This window comes from Serinus canaria, chromosome 4 (assembly GCF_022539315.1).
Source record: "Serinus canaria isolate serCan28SL12 chromosome 4, serCan2020, whole genome shotgun sequence".
Classification (NCBI taxonomy): domain Eukaryota; kingdom Metazoa; phylum Chordata; class Aves; order Passeriformes; family Fringillidae; genus Serinus; species Serinus canaria.
Genome location: NC_066317.1, coordinates 22,532,339 through 22,552,087, shown reverse-complemented (window position 1 = coordinate 22,552,087; position 19,749 = coordinate 22,532,339). Strand labels below are relative to the sequence as shown.

Here is a 19,749-nt window from a genome sequence, read left to right as displayed (position 1 = left end):
TGTACTGAACTCCCAGAGGGAGTATGTTGTGTTTCCTCCTGTTCTTTATCAAAGTCCCCAAAATAAGCAGGAATGGGCAGTGACCAGGCACAGTCACCACACACCTTTTTCCATGGAGTAATTAAGGCCTGCCTCAGAGGGAGAGAGCACTCCCTGCCCAGCTGCACAAGGGAGAGCTGACAGCACTACCACCAAGCATGAAGCTCCTGGGGACTGCCTTCTTTTTCCTCGCTGTACTCTGTGTTTGCACTGTGGGAGGTAAGTTCTTTGGCTTTTTTGGATAGACTTGTCACATCTCTCAAGTGGTTTGTGAACAAAAGCTGAGCTGTCAGTCGGTGTGTGCTTTTTCTTCATTTCTACTGCAGTGATTGAAAGACTGTGTGTTGGAGGAGAAGGGTACTAACTGGCAGCTGAGTTATATGTGTTCTGTGAAAAACTTTCCTGCCATTGTATTTTTGTCACAGTTTTCTTTCTAGGTGTCATGAAGCTCCTAAATCTGAGAGGAGTCAAAAGCAGAGGTGTATTTACAAAAGTTTGCAGTTCTGTTTTTCTTCTACATGTTAAAGCATTTTTTGCAAAGATGGCTTTAAGGGGACAATTGAAATGCCTGAAAGATTTTGCAAATTTTACTCTTGCAAATTAAATCCATCCTGATAGATTTCCCTTGCACTATGCCAGCTATAGATTTGGCCAAGAATGTCTTTAAGAAATTATTTTATTTCTGGTCTCAAAGATATAGGGACTTAAAACATCTGTCAAGTGTCTGATAATGAGGGGTGCAAGCCTAGGGGTCATACTGGTTACTGGGTGCAGTATCTTTTAGATATGGTTCTTAAATACACAGATTTAATACAACTTTTGGTGTTGAGGAGGTCGCTGAACTGATGTTTTCATTATTCTTCAGTTTGAAAGATCATGCTTTTAAAATGGAATTAACTAGTAAAACCTGAAAGGGTGAAAGAACCTGCAACAAGGGCCAGAGTCTATCATCACCTTTGCCAAAATATACATTTGAAGTAAAATCTGCCTTTTACATGTACTTTCATTTCCCTTCTCTCTAGGCTACAACTTCCACAAATGCCTAGAGATTGCCTGAAAAGGATCTATTAACCAGAACTAAAATTTGATAACACTAGATTACCTGATCTAAATGAAGTTAATCAACTTTTGCTCAGGTTATGTGTTGAAATCTATTATTTTGTGGTGTATCTTACTCTATTGCTTGGGCACATTGCTGTTTGGAAAACAGATCAATAAAGGAGATTAAAAATAAACCTGTGCCACAGAAAGAACTGCTTTTAAAGTTAAGTACAAGTCCCAAAAGTCTGTGTTGAGGTGCTATTTATTCTCTGTCTGCTACTCCTTGTAAAAATAGTCTTCCTGTCATTGTCAAAGCTTTAATTTCACAATTTCTGAAAAGCAAAGTGGAGTTGCATCAAAAAGAGCATATTTAACACAACAGTCCATAAAGCTTACCAGAAAGCAACATGCAAAGGTGGGAGGAATCCTGCTAATTTTGTACAGTCCTTTTTTAAAAAAGGATTTTTCCTCCTCTGCATGATATGAACATGGCAGAAATGATGACAGTGAATAAGCAGATTTAACATATGATACATTTGTTCTGAACAATTTTGGTTCTGTAAAACAGAAAAATTTATTTTTTAACACTTAATTGCAAGGCAGATGTGGTAGTGAAACTCTGTGGGTAAATTCACACTAGAAAATTAAGAAAATTTACGGGGAAATTTGAAATATGTTTTTTTCTACCTTGTGAAAGTAAAGTTATATGCTCTGGTCAAGCTTGCTTCAGACAGCCCCATGCACCAACCTGTTAAGACAGAAGTGGTTTTATTGTCTGTTGTGCAAAGCTAGACCAGAGTATTTGGATTTCCACTTTTTGTGATCTCTAACGTGCTCTGGTCATCTGGGCTCTAACAGCAGAATCTTGTAATCTGAAGCTGGGAAGTGATGGTGAGGAGACTCACACCCGTCTCCTTTTTTTGAGCATTGGAGACAACAACAAGACTTTCCTCCAGCTGTTTTTAGTATTTTAAAATTATAAATAATGATATAATAATCATATATTATATAATCTTTAGAGAAGGTCAGATCCCACCCCAGTGTTTTAATACTCCCTCTTCCAGGTTTTGGAGCAACTTGCCTTCAAAGCTCACCAAGACAAATGTATGGGCTTCCAACTTTTTCATGAGCTACACACAAGTCGCTTGTCTGTGTATTTTTTTTAATATCATACAGAACAGGACTAGAACAATTCCACTGTGGTTAGTAAAGAACATACATGGTCTCCTGTGAGGCTTCCAAATTTCATACTTTTTCTTTAGCTGTATGCTCATAGTGTTTTTCTGTGCAATTTTCTAACTTGTTTTGGGATCTTTCATCCTCAGAATGATGGATGAAATGTAATGTTTCGGTGGAGCCTGCCCTCTGTCAGCACGTTACAAGAGGCTCAGTTAGGCACAGATGTGGAGGCTGATAGCCCCCTGACAGCTTGTTCCTCCTACCTAAACTTTTCTCAACCCTCTGGGAGTTAAATTGCATGCTTAAAATAGGAGTTCCTTCATGCTCATCTCAAGGCGTTCAGTTCTCCTGGCATATTGCCCTTTATTCTTACCTGTTCCAAAATGTAGCTCAAATAAAAATGCTTTCTAGGTCGGTTCATAGAATTTCCAGCTTGAAACAGGCAGCACTGGGATGTGTCAAAAAATACAATGTCAAATTATAGTAATCAAATATGAATGCTCTTGAGTCTGCCTTAGGATGTAATTACTTTAAAACGTGTAAAGGTGAACTTGCTACCTTCTAAAAGATGAGAGGAGGAGCCTTGGCATGTGCTTATAATGTAAGTGCTTAGATGTTGCATTTTCTTGTGCCTTGGTCTTGGAATACAATGTGGCTGTGGCTGCACAGCAAACATCCTCCAGACAGTGCTGGTAGCACAGCACTGAATCCTTCTCCCTCAGGCACCCAGGCTGATTTCTTGCAGAAGTGGTGGCAGAGGACAGTGAGCTGTGCTCCTCCCAGTATCAGGCTGGACATGTCCAGGTTGTGCACCCAAGCAGAGGGGCTGGAATGAATCACCCTGTGTTGGACACGTGCAGGGGTGGGGTTTTAACTCACAGTTGCTGACCCCTGTTGACAGCCAAAAGTAGCTTTATCCAGATGCTCCATCAGTGTTGATGGCACCACAAAGAAACAAGGGAGTTCTTGTTTTTTTGAAAGGTAGGAGCAAATCTTTGCATTGAGAGTTTGGTCCAAATGCCGCTGAAGTAATTTGGAGCTGCTCCATTTCATTGTGGATCAGCCCTAAAATATGAGTTTCCCAGCCCCTTTCCTCATTATGGGGATGCTGTGTAGCCTCCCAAACCTACAGCACAGCTGATTAATCCTGACTCCCAGGCTGATAGCTTGAGAAAAGTTCCACTGAGCCAGGACTCCTGTAGTTACTACACACATTTGCAGCTGTCTGAATGCTGCTCTTGCTGATGTAAATTAGAGGAGATGGATAGCCTTTTCTTTTCCAGCTTCTGTGTTCTCTGCTCAGAAGCCCTCAAGTGTTCTAAAAATTAATTTTTAAAATTAAATACTAACTAAACTGGTTTGAGCAGTGAAAGCTTTTGAGAATGGTCTCACCTCACTCCAGGTTATTCATGTTTGTTCTCTGGAAAACCAGGAAGGCACAGACGATCAAAGTTGGGTCATTGTCTCATTTCTGAAAATTTGGGAAATATGAATAGGCTTTAGATATTACTTTCTTACACCTTTAACTTGCTTGAGCCAAAACTTTGGATGTCTTGAGAATTTGCCTGTTGTGAAAAAAAATATAATTGGTATTTGGTGCTTTCACTGTTTCTAGTGGTTTGCCAAGATTAGCTTTGTGAAAAATCAAATTATAGTGCTGGAACTTATGATAGCCTTTAATGGAATATTGAATTTTTATTCCTGTGCAGAATTTTTTTGTTCTTTTTTTTTCCCCTGCTGCCACATTCCTTTCATTCATTAGATCCTTTGCATTTTGGGGCAGCTTTTGACTAACAGAGTTTAAAGGTGTATTTATTACTGGACAGAAGGAAACTGCATGTTGTATCCCCAAACCTGAAAGCAAGTTTACTGCATTTACTGAGGATAGAAGCAGATGGCTTGATACCTGCTTGGTTATGATTTACAGCCAAAATAAATGGAAACTGAGTATGAAGGGCAAGTTGCCTACAGCATTCAGTTCCATTACTGGGAATACGTAATCCTGTATAACATGGCCAAAAATTGGTTGTCTTTTCTGAAAATTTACCAGAATGTTTTCTCTTTTCTTTAGCTGACTCTTTTTATCTGTGTTCAAACCTAGAGTTCCTATTAATCTTCACTAGTTTATAAATTAGGAAAAAAGATCTGCTGAGGTTTGGTTTGGTTTTGTGGGTTTTTTTCCCTAATAAAGAAAGTACCTTGAATTTGTATACCTCAGATGTATAAACAATCTGAGTCTTGGTACTTGGACTTTTAGTTGTTGTTGTTGTTGAACTATAATTTGTACTGCAGAAGTAAAAATTTAAAATAATCTTTAAGAATCTCTTAACCTTGGGATGAGAGTACTTTTAACCGGTACTATTTGATAGCCAGACTAAGATCAACATGTAAAATTAGTAAATTCTCATGGAAAACCATCATTTTTATTTATGGCCTTTTGAAGGGGTGAGGGGAAGAGAATGGTGTTGTTTGTAATTTTTGCTGCAGCAGCTCAAGGAAGACTCATTATTGGGTTTATTTTGCAATTCTGTAAACAGAGAGATAAAGTTGGATTTGTGTGTAGCAGGTGTTATTTCCAAATACAAGTCAAGAATTAAATATCTGGCTCCTTTGGAAGACAAACAACTACTTTTGGTTTCAACTAGCACTCTGAAAATGGGTTTCTCCATTAAAATAGGTCTCACTTTAAAACAGAAGGGTCAAAACCCTGATTTGCACCATGTCCCGCCCTGCAAGTCACTGTCATTGTTCCAGCAGCTGCCTTATCAGGTAGCAATACCTTGGCACTCCTTTTGTGAAAGTGGATCCTTGGATACCCTAACAGTGGCATGTGGTATCAGCCAGACCTATCACCCACAGGAAAAGGGGTTTGACACAATTTAATATGATGTTATCTCCACACTGTGCCTTCTGGCCCTACCTCCCATGAGAGAAGACTGAGCTGATGATCACTTGCTGACATGATGACTTGGAATAAAATTCAGCAAGAGTGATCTGCTGGGGTGTTGTAGAAAGGGGTAGGAAGCCCTCTGCTGCCACCCACACATGGACTAAAGGCTGGTCTGGAAGGGTCCAAATCAATTTCAAAATACTTTTTTTCTCAGCAGTCAGAGTAGCCAACAACCCCTTTCAGACCAGACTAACTAGCTGGAGCTCCAAAGGTTATGTTTTGAACTAGGAACCGGGCAAGGATTTTCTGACTGCTTTTATGAGGAAAGTAGATACTTGCCTTTGGTACAAGTGCAAATTCTATACTGTTTATCAGTAGATCAGTAGAGCAGTTTTACAAAAATTTTGAATCCTTTCTCTTTTTTTTGCAACGGCAGTAATGTGCTTCTGTGGGTGTTAGCTGCATGTTGTAGATAGCAATGCATCTCAGGTTTCTGAAACCACAGAGCAGGTGGCATATAATTTTGCATTACAATTATCTGCTGTAACCATTCTGCCTGGTCCTATCACTCTGACAAAATTACGTGTTTTGGGATGGGAGCACTACACCAGCCTTTCTGTCTTAAGATTTCTACAAGAAAAGTAATTATTCTAAAAAGCACATTCAGTTTGTCTTAATGGTGTGATTTCTCAGTGTGATTGATGGTGTGATTTACTTGACGTGAGGAGTGTCAGTGTAACTTTAGGGTTAAATCAATTAACATTATGATATTAATGAGATGTTTATTCTTCCTGCAGCTTTCTTCTTTCATAATCTTTAACAGGAGATTAATGTTGGTTTTGGGCTTGAGAAATTCAGCTATTGAAGTAACAGCTGATAAGAATGGCAAAAGCTTTGGATTTTAGTTGGTCTGAGGAAAACATTGCCAGGAGATTTTCTAACCTTCTTGGCCAATTTGCATTATTTTCCTCTACAAAATACTTATTTGTTGAGGTGTCTTTCCGCTGCATATTAATTACTTGAAGTGATCAGAACACCATATATTCCTTAATTTTTTACTACTTTTCCTACTTTTTCTCATGCCCAACATTGAGTCTAATGTTTTATTTGAAATACAGTGTTGATAACCTTCTAAACATTATTATGTGGGTGCTATCTATCCCATTGGGAGGGTAGCCTGAAGTCATCTTTCCTAGACAGATGAATAACTCCTCCTCATCTCAGCACAGGTTATATATCCCAACAATATAGATGATGTAAATATAGATGTTTACAAACTCATTTGAAGGTTATAGAAGCAAAAATATCACCAAATATTTCTACACAAAATGGCAAAAAATAGGTGATGATTACTCTGCAAAGAAATGAGTAATTCAAATCCTTTCCACCCAAATTCCTGGTCTCATGTCTAGCAGAGAGGAGCAGCTTTTGACATGGTACATAGCTAGTGCTTCCATGGCCATTCAAAGTCCACAAAAGCAATAATTTGAAGGTTTTCTTTACCCAGGAATTCTAGACACTCTGAAACTCCTGCCAAGCTGTCAAACCTCATCTACCCCTAACTCCTACAGATGCTCATAAAGTCAGAAATGTGTGGTGTGTTGAAGGAAATGTTTGGGACCAGTGTGCAATTCCTGTTGTTGCTCATTCTTACAAAGGACTGTTAAAACCTCTTTGTGAAAACTACTGAATTATGGAGTTTTCTGGACATCCTATAGAGTCCAGATGGAGTCTGGACATCCTCTATTTTGACTCAGATCACATAACCCTTGGAAGTTGTAGCTACACCAAAGGCTGGCTGCCCAGAAAGGCTCTTCCAGCAGAGCAATTTTAGGTTCTCTTTAGGAAGTTTTTTTTCTTATAAGAGTAGTTTATAAATATATTTGCTGTTATTCAGAAGATAGCAAATGTATTTAAGAAACTGTTGGGCTTGCAACAACTCGCTAGTTTCCAATATGCCAACAGCAACAAAAAAAGAAGGACTTACTCGAGATCTATGCCAAATAACCCAGTCCTTGAGATGTGCAAGGGAAGGACTCAGCACACGTACTAGAGGCAAAAAAATCCTTCCAGTGCACGACAGTTTTTGGCTCTCTGCACATTTTATCCTCTCTAGTTCAAATGGCTCCAGAGGATTCCACTACTTTTGCAAGCCATTCTCAGTGCTAATGGAGTCATGTGGCTGGCATGTCTTAATGCTCTTGAATTTAGGTGAACTAGTGCACAATTTGTCTTACTGACTTAGAGATGCTTTCTTGTAGTGCACTGTCTGCTTCTTCTCTATTTCTTGTAGTGCACTGTCTGCTTCTTCTCTATTTGCTTTCACCTTGCATTACCAAGAGCTGGCAGAAACTCTGCTGTTTCCAGATGCAAAATGGGGATTGATCTTTCATGGGAGGAAAGGTTGAAGAAGAGCAGAAAGGTTTGTGTAGGAATGGAATGGCTTATTCACAATTGTAATGTAATAGCTGTAATTATTATGGGAATACAATTGCTCGAATTGCCAGTAAAAGTACAAGGGATATCTATAGCTGCTCACTAGCATGATGGGATCAGCTCCCAGCTCACCATGGCTTCCCAGTGCACTGACTGGGAGCTGGGATTTTGACAGGCCTGAGAATCCTGAATGTGGGCCACTGTTCTGTTCCCCTAGGAAGCTGTTTTTCAGAGTGGGAGCCAGCGTGGCTAATGCAGCAGTTCCCAATGCTCTTTGATAGGATAAGTCCTCAGTGCTGACACTCTGTTTCAAGTGCTCTTTGTAGTAACTTTGTTTTTAAATGGGAATACTTTGTTACATAAAGCATGTGAGAAGAGTTTCAGTTTTGCATCTGACCTTAGCAGTTGTATCAGATTGGTAGAAATTCAGAACAACATGAGTTATAATCAGCTTGGCAAGATAGGGACAGGCAAGAGGAGGTCTTCATCAGCTGTATGTGCCAATTAGAGAAATTAGATATTTTCGAAGTGTTCCCTTCATCCTCGCATATAGAGTAACTCCAGTGAGACTGTACTGCACGCAGGGCTTGCAAAGCCCATTTGGGGCCTTCCCTTTGGGATATTCTGTACCATTTAACCTTTGTTCTAGGCAGTGTGGAAAAGATGAAGAGAGTCTCAATGGACCAGTGAGCATGGAATTACATTAATTATAGAAGCAATTTATATAGAGTTTTCTGACAGGAACTGCTTTTTGATGTTCCAGAGGCTTTCAGGGCTTTGTCAGGAACAGAATGGCATGGGCGGGTGTGGCTAAAATGGGTGTCTGGGCTGATCCCGGATGTTCTAAAAATAAATACATCATAGCAGACACTGCAGTGACCCTTTCCTGAATTATACAATTAGTCATGCTGCTGGAGATGCACTTGGGTCACAAACATAGCACAGAGCTATATGACTTTCCTAACTTCTGCAGCACATTGAAAAGGAGAGCTGCTGATTGACCCCGGGCTCAGCTTCCGCTCTGGCTGCTCTGTATCTGCCCTACCCAAACGTGCTCTTTCATGGGAAACAAAAATAGGCTTGCCAGTAGCATGTTAAGGGAAAAGCATTGTAAGCATTACAATTTTCTCTCTGCCTTCTGGGTGGGGGTGACTTGCACCAACACTTATTCCTTCCTGTTGCAAAGAAAGGGGCTCTCCTTTATTTCTTTTTCTTCTGCTGCTCAGCAATGCACAATATGTATAAAGCTTTCTATATAAAATTGCACCCTGTAAGGACATTTTTCAAATTTATTTAGCTTGACTAACACAAGGGGAGGGGGTGGCAGTTCATTTTCTTTGCTATAATATAGTCCTTAGAAACTCCTAGCTTTTATCTTACACATGGACAAACAAATATATCATAATCAAAGGGTGACAATCTGGTGGTTTAAATAACTTTAAAGGATTTAATTAAAACCTATGAAATACTTTTAACAGGTTTAAATAAAAAGAAGTGCAGAGCTTGGAGCCTTCATTCAAGGAAGGCTGGGGTGCTGATGAGCATGCTGAGCACCTTTATTGTTCTATGGAGTGCAAACAATGTACTCATCCCTCTGTAGTACACAGTAATAGAGATATCCACCAACCTTCACGTGAGCAGAAGGCACACTGAGAAAACTTGTGATTAAAAGCCTTTCATAGGGAGTTTACATTTCTTCTAAGGCAATAAAAAACCCCCTTAAGACTGGCTATTTAAGTGGCCAGATTTCTATGTCCACACATGCAGAGAGGCAAATCATGCTGTGCTTGGGTTGTTTCAAATACTCAGTGACACAGGGGCACTCATCCAACATTTCTTATTAATGTTTTGAGGAGGGGAGCCCCCACCAACCTACAGCCACGCTGGCTGAGGCTGGTCCTTGGCATCTGCCTTGTCAATATTTCTCTCTGCAGCAGGTCCCTAAGCAGGAGCTGTTTGCTGGGTGCTGTGAACAGGCTTTGTGGGAGCCTTTTGCCTGGGGGTTGGTGATTCCCAGGAGCTCTCTACCAGTGCTTAGTGCTGGGTCATGCTAGCCCCACGCCTGGGTGAGCAGGAGGAGCTCTGGGGCAGTGCTGGCACCAAAGCTGCATTTCCTGCCTTCTCTCTGTTCCCTGCTGGAAAAATTGTGGCAGCTACCTCCCTTTCCTTCCTCCCCTCAGTTCTTACTGCTGGCTGCCTCCAGCCCACCCAGTTTATATTTCCTCTGCAGAAACCAAATCCCACATTGCCCCAGTTGCTGCTGCCCATTCCCGTGCAATGCAGGAGGAGCCCTGGCCCTGTCTCCTTTTCCAGCCACAGGGCTTTACATTTAGTCTCTCCCTTCCCTAATATCCATCTCTTTCAGCTGTTTTCAGGTGTTTTTGCCCTTTGTGGGGAGAGTGTTATGTGTCTCTGGCCCAGGAACTTCTCCCTGCCTTTGTGTCCTCCCCATGCTCATGCCTTTTCTTGTGCAGCAGGCTGTCTCTGTCATGTGACACCAGCCTGCAAACCAGGACCAGCAGCTACAGAGAAGAAGTAGAAAGTTGACCTTAAGTGTAAAATCTCCCCCTGTAGGATTTTTATAGTTTGTTTTTAGTTTGTTGCTGAAGAGAGACGTGACTGGAAGGAAGGTGACAGCTTGGCAAACCGGAGGTGGTTTCCCACCTCCCTAGGCAGCGGGAATCACAGGCTTCCAGCTGGTTGGCATCAGGCAGCAAAGGATGTGGCCTTTCTCCCCGCCTTATGGTTTTAACACTGCCTGTAGTATCTAAATACACCTCACAGGGATTCACCTTAAACATGGCCAGTGTAACTCTGTTAAGGGTCTGCATTGTCCTTCCAGCTGCCAATGCGAGAATGTCACAGTGGAGAAAATCCTGAGGTGGAAAATGGTTTATGTTGCAGGAGGCTGCATTAAGAGCTTTTGCAGCAGTGCAAAAACCATTGTGAGATCAGGCTGGAAAAACACCGTGCAATTCTGTCTTTTGGTGATAGTGAAGTGGCAGTGACCAGCATGGGGCTGTTACTGGGGACACAGCTTTCCTTTCACCAGGGGCTGTCACAGCCTGAGTGGTTGTGTGCACGTCCTGTCACAGGCACAGCTGAATGCAGGTGTGAGGCATGCCACACTTTGGGTATTGCTTAGCATACTAAAGAAATATGAAAACACGAGGGTTGTGGGGTTTTTTGAGTTTGCTTCAAATTCATGAAGTTTGAAAATGGCTTTGTTTAATTTAGTATCCTTCCACACACTTATCTGCTGTGTCAGCTGTTATCAGCTTCAGCCATTCACAGGATTACATCAGAAACTTGGTTCACCTTTAAACTCTAATTTATGTGACTATAGAAGGAAAATCTTTAGTATGAGTCATTATAGATTAAATGCTAGAAACTATCAAATACTAGAAATAGTATTACTTCTATAAGATTAATTCTTTCTGAAGAAAATATCTGGGGGGAAGTGGGGAGGTATTCCCTTTTTTTTCCCTAAAAATTTATTTCTGGAGTATTTAATTAATTTTTATTTATTTATTTTTGATCTTTGAATAGCAAGAAAGGAGTTGATGCTTCTAAACAGCACTGTTAAAATTGCACTTAAACCTCTTCTATTAGTATATCTGTATTTTTGTTCTTTGGATAATGTATGAACCTTTATACAAAATGCAAAAAAAAATTATCTCAAGGTTTAGGCTAAATGGTCATGCACTGAAAAAACAAATGAGTAGTGAAAACATACATACGAGAAGTGCAAGGACTGTGCTGGGCCTGGGGAAAGATCAGATAAGAGAATGTAGAGATGAAGCAGCATTTAATGAAAGAGAAAATGTAGCAGATCTCCAAGGTAAGAGTAAACAAGTTGTTTACTTGGTGTCAGGTAACAGCTATTTCTTGGGACCTCTGAGTTCCCAGTGCCAAATTTTCTACAAGTTTAACTATCACTTTCTTGAAAAAGGACTTTTTTTTTTTTTTTTTTTTTAATGAACCATGCAGTCTTTACATGGGTACTACTGAAACAGCAGTTACAGGAGGCTCTTTCATGGTCACAAGAGCTGGCAGAATTATCATGGACTAGAAAAAGATCACTATTTATTCCTGATGGTGTGGAAAAACAGAAATCAAAAAAGCAACTTTGACTTCTCCATTACTTGTGTGTAATTGCAAAGGCCCAGGTCCACACAAAACCCCATAATATAACATCCTGAAAGAGAGTAGGTTTAGATCAGATATAAAGAAATTTTTTACTAGAATTAGAGTAGGATTGGTTAGGGTGGTGAGGTACTGGAACAGGTTGTGTGGGGAAGCTGTGGATGCTTTTTCCCTGGAGTGTTCAAGACCAGACTGGATGAGCTCTGAGCAAACTGGTCTAGTGGAAGGTGTCCCTGCCAACAGCAGGGAGATTTGACATAGATGGTCTTTAAGATCTCTTCCAACCCAAATCATTCTGTGATTCTATGATAATACATAATAGACAAACATAAGATAACCAACAGTAGGTTCTGCTTTATAACCTTGAAGCAGGGAATTGTCATATGCAAGTTTCCTCAGGACACCTCTGGTAATTGCTATAGGTAGAGCCTATAGAGCATTGGTTAGGTTTTGAGTGGGAATATATCACATCCTCATCAGCAAAATGGTGAAAACACCAGCTGCTGGCTGTTATGCCAACAGTTTGACACAGGCATTGAAATACCTGCAGAGATTATGGTCCAAATTTCCCTTGTCCATTACCTCTCATTCAAACTGCAGTGGACATAAGTTTATTCCTTTGTTTTGGCTGCAGCTCCTCACCTACTGACTGCTGTGGTTGTGCCTTCTATTAATCCTTCCCTCTCTAGGCTGAGCAAAGGCAGTTTTTGCAATCCTTCCTGAGAGGTTATTTTTCTCTAGACTCCTGATGATTTTTATAGTTCTCCCCTAACTCTCCACCTCCAGGAATCCACATCCTTTTTCACATGCTTCTGAAGCTGGACCAAGTACTTCATCTAAATGGAAGAATTTTAGCCATGTGGTTTTGTCTATCTAGTGCAATGTCAAGTGAAAGAAATGTCAAACAGGCCATTCCAATTGTTATCTGTAACAAGAGTGACTTTTCCATAAAAATAATTTCTTTTCAAAGTAGGTATTGGTGCCAAACCAGACAGCACTTAAATTCAGTAATTCATATAATGAATATAATAATATATATTTTGAACTATCTATTAATCTTTAAAAATGTTTTTGCTTTGGCATTCAGTTTTGTATTATCTGTTTCATGTGGTGTTTTAAACTTTGTGGTTTGTAACCTGTGGTATCCTGTAGGGTATAAACAGAAGTACTGATATAATAACATGCAATCATTCCCTTTTTTTAAATGTCTTGATTATAGCAATAACAGGGACCAAATTAACATGAGGTCAGAACCTATCTTTCCAGTGTAAAGGTAAAAATAATAAGAGAGAGAGAGAGAGAAAATGTTATGAGAACTGCAAGCTCAGATCTTAGAGACTGAAGCCTACATCAAAAGCTGCAGTCTGAGGACAACTGTGGCCATCAGTCAGTCCTGTCTAAATTCAGACTCCTTCTGAATTTAAAAGAAGAAAGTAAATTCAGTGTTTTGGTTCATCCTTTTCAAAATCTGAAGACCAATGCTTTCATTTTAGAACAAATATATCATTTAAACCCAGCCTAGGAAAGACAATAAATGGAAATTCTGTGAACCTGAAAAAAAGCCCAAACAAGCCACAACAGTTACTCTATTTTCCATTTGATCTTGTGGCCATGTGTCACATGTTCTTGGATCTCTTCTTAATTCCTTTGTATTTTTCCCTGTGACCCTGTCCCTAGACCTTTCTGCACTTCTCTTTTTCCTCTCTTGTTATGTTTCTCCCCGTCGGGATTTCTTTTTGCCTTATTATCTGCTTTAAAACACGGTGGGTTTGGGATTTTTTTTTTCTTTTTGGATCTTACTAGCACCAGCATCTCCTCTTTACACAGCACAGTGGTGTGTCTGAGAGCCTTTTATCTCCATGTGTGTGTTCTGGACACAAGGGTACTGCATCATGGGTTGCCCATCCTCCTTTAGCTGGGTTTATTGCCAGCAAACACAGCAAATGGCAGTGGTTTCTGTGTGGGAATAGTGGCTGAGTAGATTTTGGCTACTCCTATGTCAGAGTGCATCCATGTACTCTCATATCAAAGGGATGTCTACATTCAAATCTGCTAAAAAAACAGGCAATTGTAACTTTACTTAGTTGTCCATCATCTGAGCCTGCAGCCAGCCTTACATGAGCAGAAAAATGAAGATTTCTGTCCCTCTCTTTGTCTATCAGCCATCTCTAATGGTGAAAATTATTTTCTCTATCATTTTTTTGATGTCTTACTTTTATCTCCCATAGGATTCTCCTCAGTTACAATTCAACATTGCAAATAAGAGCATAATAAGCCACCAGTTCTATCATATCTTTTAATCAAACAATTCCACCTACAATCCTGTCAAGGTTTAAACATTTTTGCATAATTTTTTCAACTTATTTTTAAAGTATGGTTAGTTATTCATCATTTTACAAAAACAATTAATTCATAAAACTCTGTTGTACTCTGTTAATTGAATTTATCTTAGTTTATCTCTAACCTGTGATAAAATCTACAAATATAGAGTCATAATAAAACTGTGGCTTATATTCACTTTTTTTTTAGTTTTGAGGAAACCTTTGAAGAATAACATGGTTATTAAATGGAACACCTTTAAAGGATAAATAATCTAAGTATTGCAATGAGCTTCCTACGAAGTCATGCTGAGTTAGAGGAAGAGTTTTGGGAAGAGTGAGTTTGGGAATGAGCTGATTGGCCAGCTAGTGTGTTTAGCTGGTGTTACAGACATGGTAGCTACTGAGATATGTTAAAACAAAGCCATCTGAAATGTAGGCACTGTTGAAAAAGCATTCTGTTCTAGTGCTGTGGCCTTGTGGTGTGGGGGATTACAGGAGCTTTGTCAGCAGCACATAATGAGAATGAAGAGATGGAAAAATGCTTGCCTGTTAGGGAAATGAGATTGCTTTTAGGTCTTTCTGGATAAAATTTGTTTTCCAAGTTTTTCAAGTGTGGGCTATGAAGCATCACTCTGACTGGGTAACCACGTGGCAAGAAAACCTGTGTTTTAAATGCAGTGTGCACGAGTCTGTGCATGGTGTGACTGTGTCCACGTGTTCTGGGGAGTAGAGCTGGGGCAGCAGCAGGCCCACAGGGCACTCATTTAATTTTATATAGGATATGCCCGTATCAAACTGGGCCAGCATGTGCCCTGACAAGGCATTATGGAGGCAACAGCATACCTGGAAAAGATGCCCAAGAAAGTGAGGCTCACTGGGAAGGGGCTGAGACCCGTTAGAAACGTGCAGGTGCCAAGAGGACTGATAACACACTGCTTGGAGAGGAGTTGTAAGGGCTCATCTGGGTAGATCTTAGTACATTTCTGCAGACCCCCTGCAGTTGTATTATGTTGTTTGGGGGTTTTTTTCCAGGTTAGATCTGTGGCTCTTGCAGGCTTCGGGTGGTGCTCGTGAAATTTTAATCGGAGCGCAGTACACCGAGCAAAGGGAACAAAACTGACTGTTCTGCCCTGTAGCCAAAAAAAGTGAGAATGCCAGCAGATATTACCATGAATGGAGTCACACAAGAATACTGACATGCTGTCCTGACTCAGTTTAGCATGTCTGTATTACAGCATGCTAATGCAGCCTGACAGGATGTCACACTTCAAACCTGACAGCACATGGGGATTAGCCTGTGCCATTTTCCTCTCCCATTCAGTTACAGAGTTGATCTATTCTTCCACAAATGTACCCATACTTGTCTCACAGCAGTCTAAAATGGTTGAGAAATGCCTGTTTCTGAGTCAGTGTGGCTTTTTCAACTCTTTCAACACCCCCCAACTTCTTTTAGTAGAAAAATATGAACACCGCAGCAATAAGACTGAAAATCTTGTTTGAAGCCAAAACACTTTTTGAGTTATGATGGTACAGCACAGTAAGAAGAGACAGAAATTATTTTGCTTTTGGTTTGTTGAAGTTTCTTTTTTGGATTATTTATTTATTTTGTAATATTGAAGTGCCACCTACTAATGATGTTTTAAGACTGGCATCACTTATGGCAGTAAAACCCCAATAGCTGGGGCACTGCATTGAGGGCAATGGGGAAAGTCAGTCTTTCAATGTGGTGCTTCTTGAGCCATGTTCTGTAAATCTCCTCTTCCTCTAACATTTGGGTATCAGGGTGATGCTGAAAAGCCCTCCTGAAGTGCTTGTACTAGCCAGGGAGCTAGTACAATTTTTTTACTTCAAGGTGGGAGAAGGGCTGCTTACTCCTGTGGCCAGTTAGTTTAGTTAATCCTCCACCCTGAAGACTTAGAGCAGCTGTGGTTGTATTCAAGGAGAGGAGGAGATAGCAAAAACCACTTTAATTGTCTCCATTTCCCCTCTCCCAACTAGTCTGGGAAAAGAGCATGCAGACCACGGTGAGAGGCAGCAGAAAATGCTTCCCATTACAGCAGTCAGGGTAAAATGAAGAGATTTAGGCTACAGCTTGAAAATGTTGGTAGCAGACTTATATGATTTGGTTGCTTCTGCTGATAAGCTTCTGAACTTGATTTTCCAGGAAGGTCCATGTTGCTCTCTGGTATTATGAGTGTAGTGCTAAATAGATCTGGAAGGTTCAGAAGTGATTTGATTCTTTCTGTGTTTCTTTCAGAAGATAACATTCAAGCCACTACTGTCAAGACAACCATTTCTGCAGTAACATCAAAAGCTGGTAAGACTTCCAATTTGCTGTTATCTGGTGTTCTGAAGATCTTGTTTTCTTTCTAACTTTCAGCTTTTCCAGCTTTTTGGGAGAAACCAGGTGAATTATTTCATCCATGGTGATCATAGAGCAATGTATTTCCCCCAATCTCTTATGAAACTCTGTTGCAAAGAAAGGATTGAAGTATCTTAGTATGGAGACACTTAATTTGAGCAGCCTGCACTTTTTGTTTCAGGTGAAAAAGGGTCTCTGAATTCCTGTGCTCTCAAGGAGTGGTTCAAGTGAGAGCAGAGATTCATAAATTACCAAGGACTCCCATTTCAAGAGGACTTAACAGAGAAAATACATGATTCACATGTTAAAAGTCTGTCATTCTGGTCTACATCTTTGACTGTCACATTCAGTTCTCTTTATTGTGCAGCTTTGATATGAAAATGTATGAAAAATCAATATTTACCATATTTCAATCATGTGAACTCCTTTATTAGTCTGAATATTGAAGAGTGCTGCATTTAATAAGTTATACACGTGAGAGAAGAAAACATGGACACTTCTATTTTTTGATAACTGGGGATATTAATGAGTCTGCTATGGAGCTGAAAGCACTGAGATTATGAAGTATACACTTGAAGTGCTAGTAATGGAGGTGGATAAGATGCAACCAGGTGAAATATGTGTATATTATGTTTGCTACAGCAAAGGTTTTGATCTATTCAAATTGTGTTGCCACTCTTTTATGCAGTTCTCAAAAATCCTGATGTTTGTGTCTGTTTAACAGACACTTCATAAATGTACCTCACAGTGAGTTAACTCTTTGAATGCCTCACTGAAATTTTTCTTGCAATTTTTTTCTTGGAAGGGAAAGCAGTGTTGGTATTTATGCCACTATGAGAAAAGCTTTAGAAAGCCAGTATGAGGTTAAAACAATTTGTGAGTGTGGAACAAGGAGGCCCATTCCTTGAGGCATTGCTACTCTAGGTGAACAGCCAGAAAACTGAGAGCAGAGAAAGAAAGTCTAAGTTATATTTCAAAAGTTACGGTGTGAACAGTGCATTTAGAAGTACTTGAGTCTTATGAGAGAAAATTACATAGGTTGCAATGATTTATTCCTATTCTTTCACATATATCATCCATTAAAAATGCTAGAAGAGGTAGTATGTAGGTAGAGATAGTAGTCAGGTGTTAGTTGAGCCTATTTAGCTGACAGTAGCACTTCCTGTTTGCATTAGATCACAGAATTGAAAGCTGGACTCATAAATTGATTTGCTATAGGGTTTTTAGTCCAGATTCCCTGGCTGTAATTTGGTAAGTCCATTCCTTTGAGCAAGTTCTGGGAGGACATGGGACCTGCAGTAGGCCATCCATGCACAGCAAGATGAGGTGATTGAAACCTTGCTATTGCTTTAGTGACGTTTGGGCAACTCTGCTTCCATCTCTTCATAGCAGCAATGGCTGGGAAGGGATCCCATTAGCCTCCAAGTCTCACTCCTCTTGCAGACAGAACTAGGAATCACCTTACAAAGGGCACTGAGTTCACCCCAAGGAATATAATTTACTAGAGAATACTATTCATATCATCCACAGTGTCCTAAGCTCTACTGTACTCCAAAGAGGAGGGCCTGCTGGTTGCTTTTTCCCCAGAAATCTGGGTGCACAGGAAGAAGGTCTGGGAAAGCTGGCCAATGAAGAAGACTCAAACATGTCTCAAAGTGGGCAAACACAGGAAAAATTGCTAAAACACTAGGGGAGTCTATTCCCCTTCATCTCTTTACCTGTGATCTATAAGCTGTGCTCCTGTGTGCCACTCACACTTCTTTATGGAGATTTTACATCCCTCCTCCTGCTAAGCAGGTATGCAGCAAAGTGCTGCTCAGAGGGGCAGTCCAGCAGCACACTGAACCCATCCATCCACTCCAGGCTCTCTTCCCCTCACTCCTTCCCTTGGAAGTCAAGCCAAGCACCTCTGCATAACCCCCAAAGATCACGTGCCTCTCCTTTAGGGGCTGGCTGGAAAGTACAATTGCTCCCTTTCAGTAGGCAATTGCAGGTTGTTCACAGGCCAAACCTCCCCTCTGAAACCAACCATATGTACTTGGAATCCTCTTTCAAAATGTGTGGGTAATAAAGCTCTGTGAGGGCCAGCCTTTAAACAGAAATTCACTGCCTTGGTAAGAGAACACAGCTAGAGCAATGTGATGTTTATTTAGGCATGATAAAATAAATCCATAATGATGTGAATGCCTTTCTTGCAAAAGGGGAATCTGTGACTACAGGAACTTCACAAGCAACAACATTGGCAACAGAAATGCTGACGACAGCTGCAGGAGCTGCAAATGAAACCATCACAAGCAGTAAGTGAAAATCTCTGAGTTAATTGATGCTGTTCTAGTGGTCACTGAGGAAATTAGGCAGCAGTGCTTCTTGGCTTGGGAATTTGTGTTACAGGGAGTATACTCTTTGATGAAACCTTACAGGTGTGTGCAGGAGCTCCCTTCTGGTCAGGCCTAAAAGCAGCTCCAAGCTGCTCCTTTCAACTGCATTGTCACAGGCTTGTCTGCAGTGGGATGACCCACCCATGGGACAGGGAGTGGCTTTCCCTGCTGTCAATGGGGCCCTGCCCCTATTGATCTTGAATTTCAATTAAATATCTTTCTGATAATTTAAAATTAGTCTGCAAGCAGGGCAGTAGGTGTGTTTTATGAGTGTTTACAAAATCAAGGAAATAAATTGAATGTCTTTCCTGTGTTAGGCCCCCCGTCTTCTTCACCTAATGCTACATCACAAACAGCACAAACTACAACAGAAAAACCACCAGCTGTGACTTCAGCAGCAAGTACAAGTCTCAGCACAACAAACAGTAAGTGATGATTTCATTGAGCCATTTCTGAGTCATTCTATGCTACGTTTCTGTAAAACTCTACAAAAGAGTAAAAGGAAGCCAAAAAGAGTACTTTGGTGGTTAAGGGAAGCAGACCTAGTCATCCTACCATATTATATATCTTAAATGAAGCTTGCCCTGGAACCCTCCACAAAGAATATTATACCTTTAATTTGTAATGGAGGTGATCCGAAGCCATTACACGGCATGTTCATCGCCCTGTAACTGGGAGAGATGCATTTGGAAGGGTTTTAATTTTTTACTTTCTTCTTTGATTGTTATTTCTCAATAAGTATGAAATAAAAAAGAAATTATTTTATGTGATCAGAATGGTATCAGAACAACTTTCCTTTGTTTCTTATTTTTATATGTTACAACACTATGCTTATTATGTTTCACATTATTGTGAGCCATAATACTGAAAGAGATGTGGTACTAATTACTCTGTATCCATCTAAGGAGATACTTGTATTTCCCATAAATCTTCAGTGTGTGTTGGCCTGGAATATCA

The 19,749-nt window shown here is 40.3% G+C and overlaps 1 protein-coding gene across 2 annotated transcripts in view; it reads left to right on the top strand.

The window, feature by feature from the left end:
- Positions 1–19,749, top strand: part of EMCN (endomucin) — a 73,206-nt gene that overhangs the window by 20,010 nt on the left and 33,447 nt on the right. Inside the window, exons 1-4 of one of the 2 annotated variants that reach the window (XM_009101282.4) lie at positions 91–258; positions 16,310–16,369; positions 18,616–18,711; positions 19,110–19,217. In XM_009101282.4, the coding sequence (XP_009099530.3) occupies positions 198–258; positions 16,310–16,369; positions 18,616–18,711; positions 19,110–19,217 (325 nt within the window). In that variant the 5' untranslated portion in view covers positions 91–197. Of the gene's footprint in view, positions 1–90; positions 259–16,309; positions 16,370–18,615; positions 18,712–19,109; positions 19,218–19,749 lie in introns of those variants that run through there. The other variant, XM_050974222.1, reaches the window with a different exon arrangement.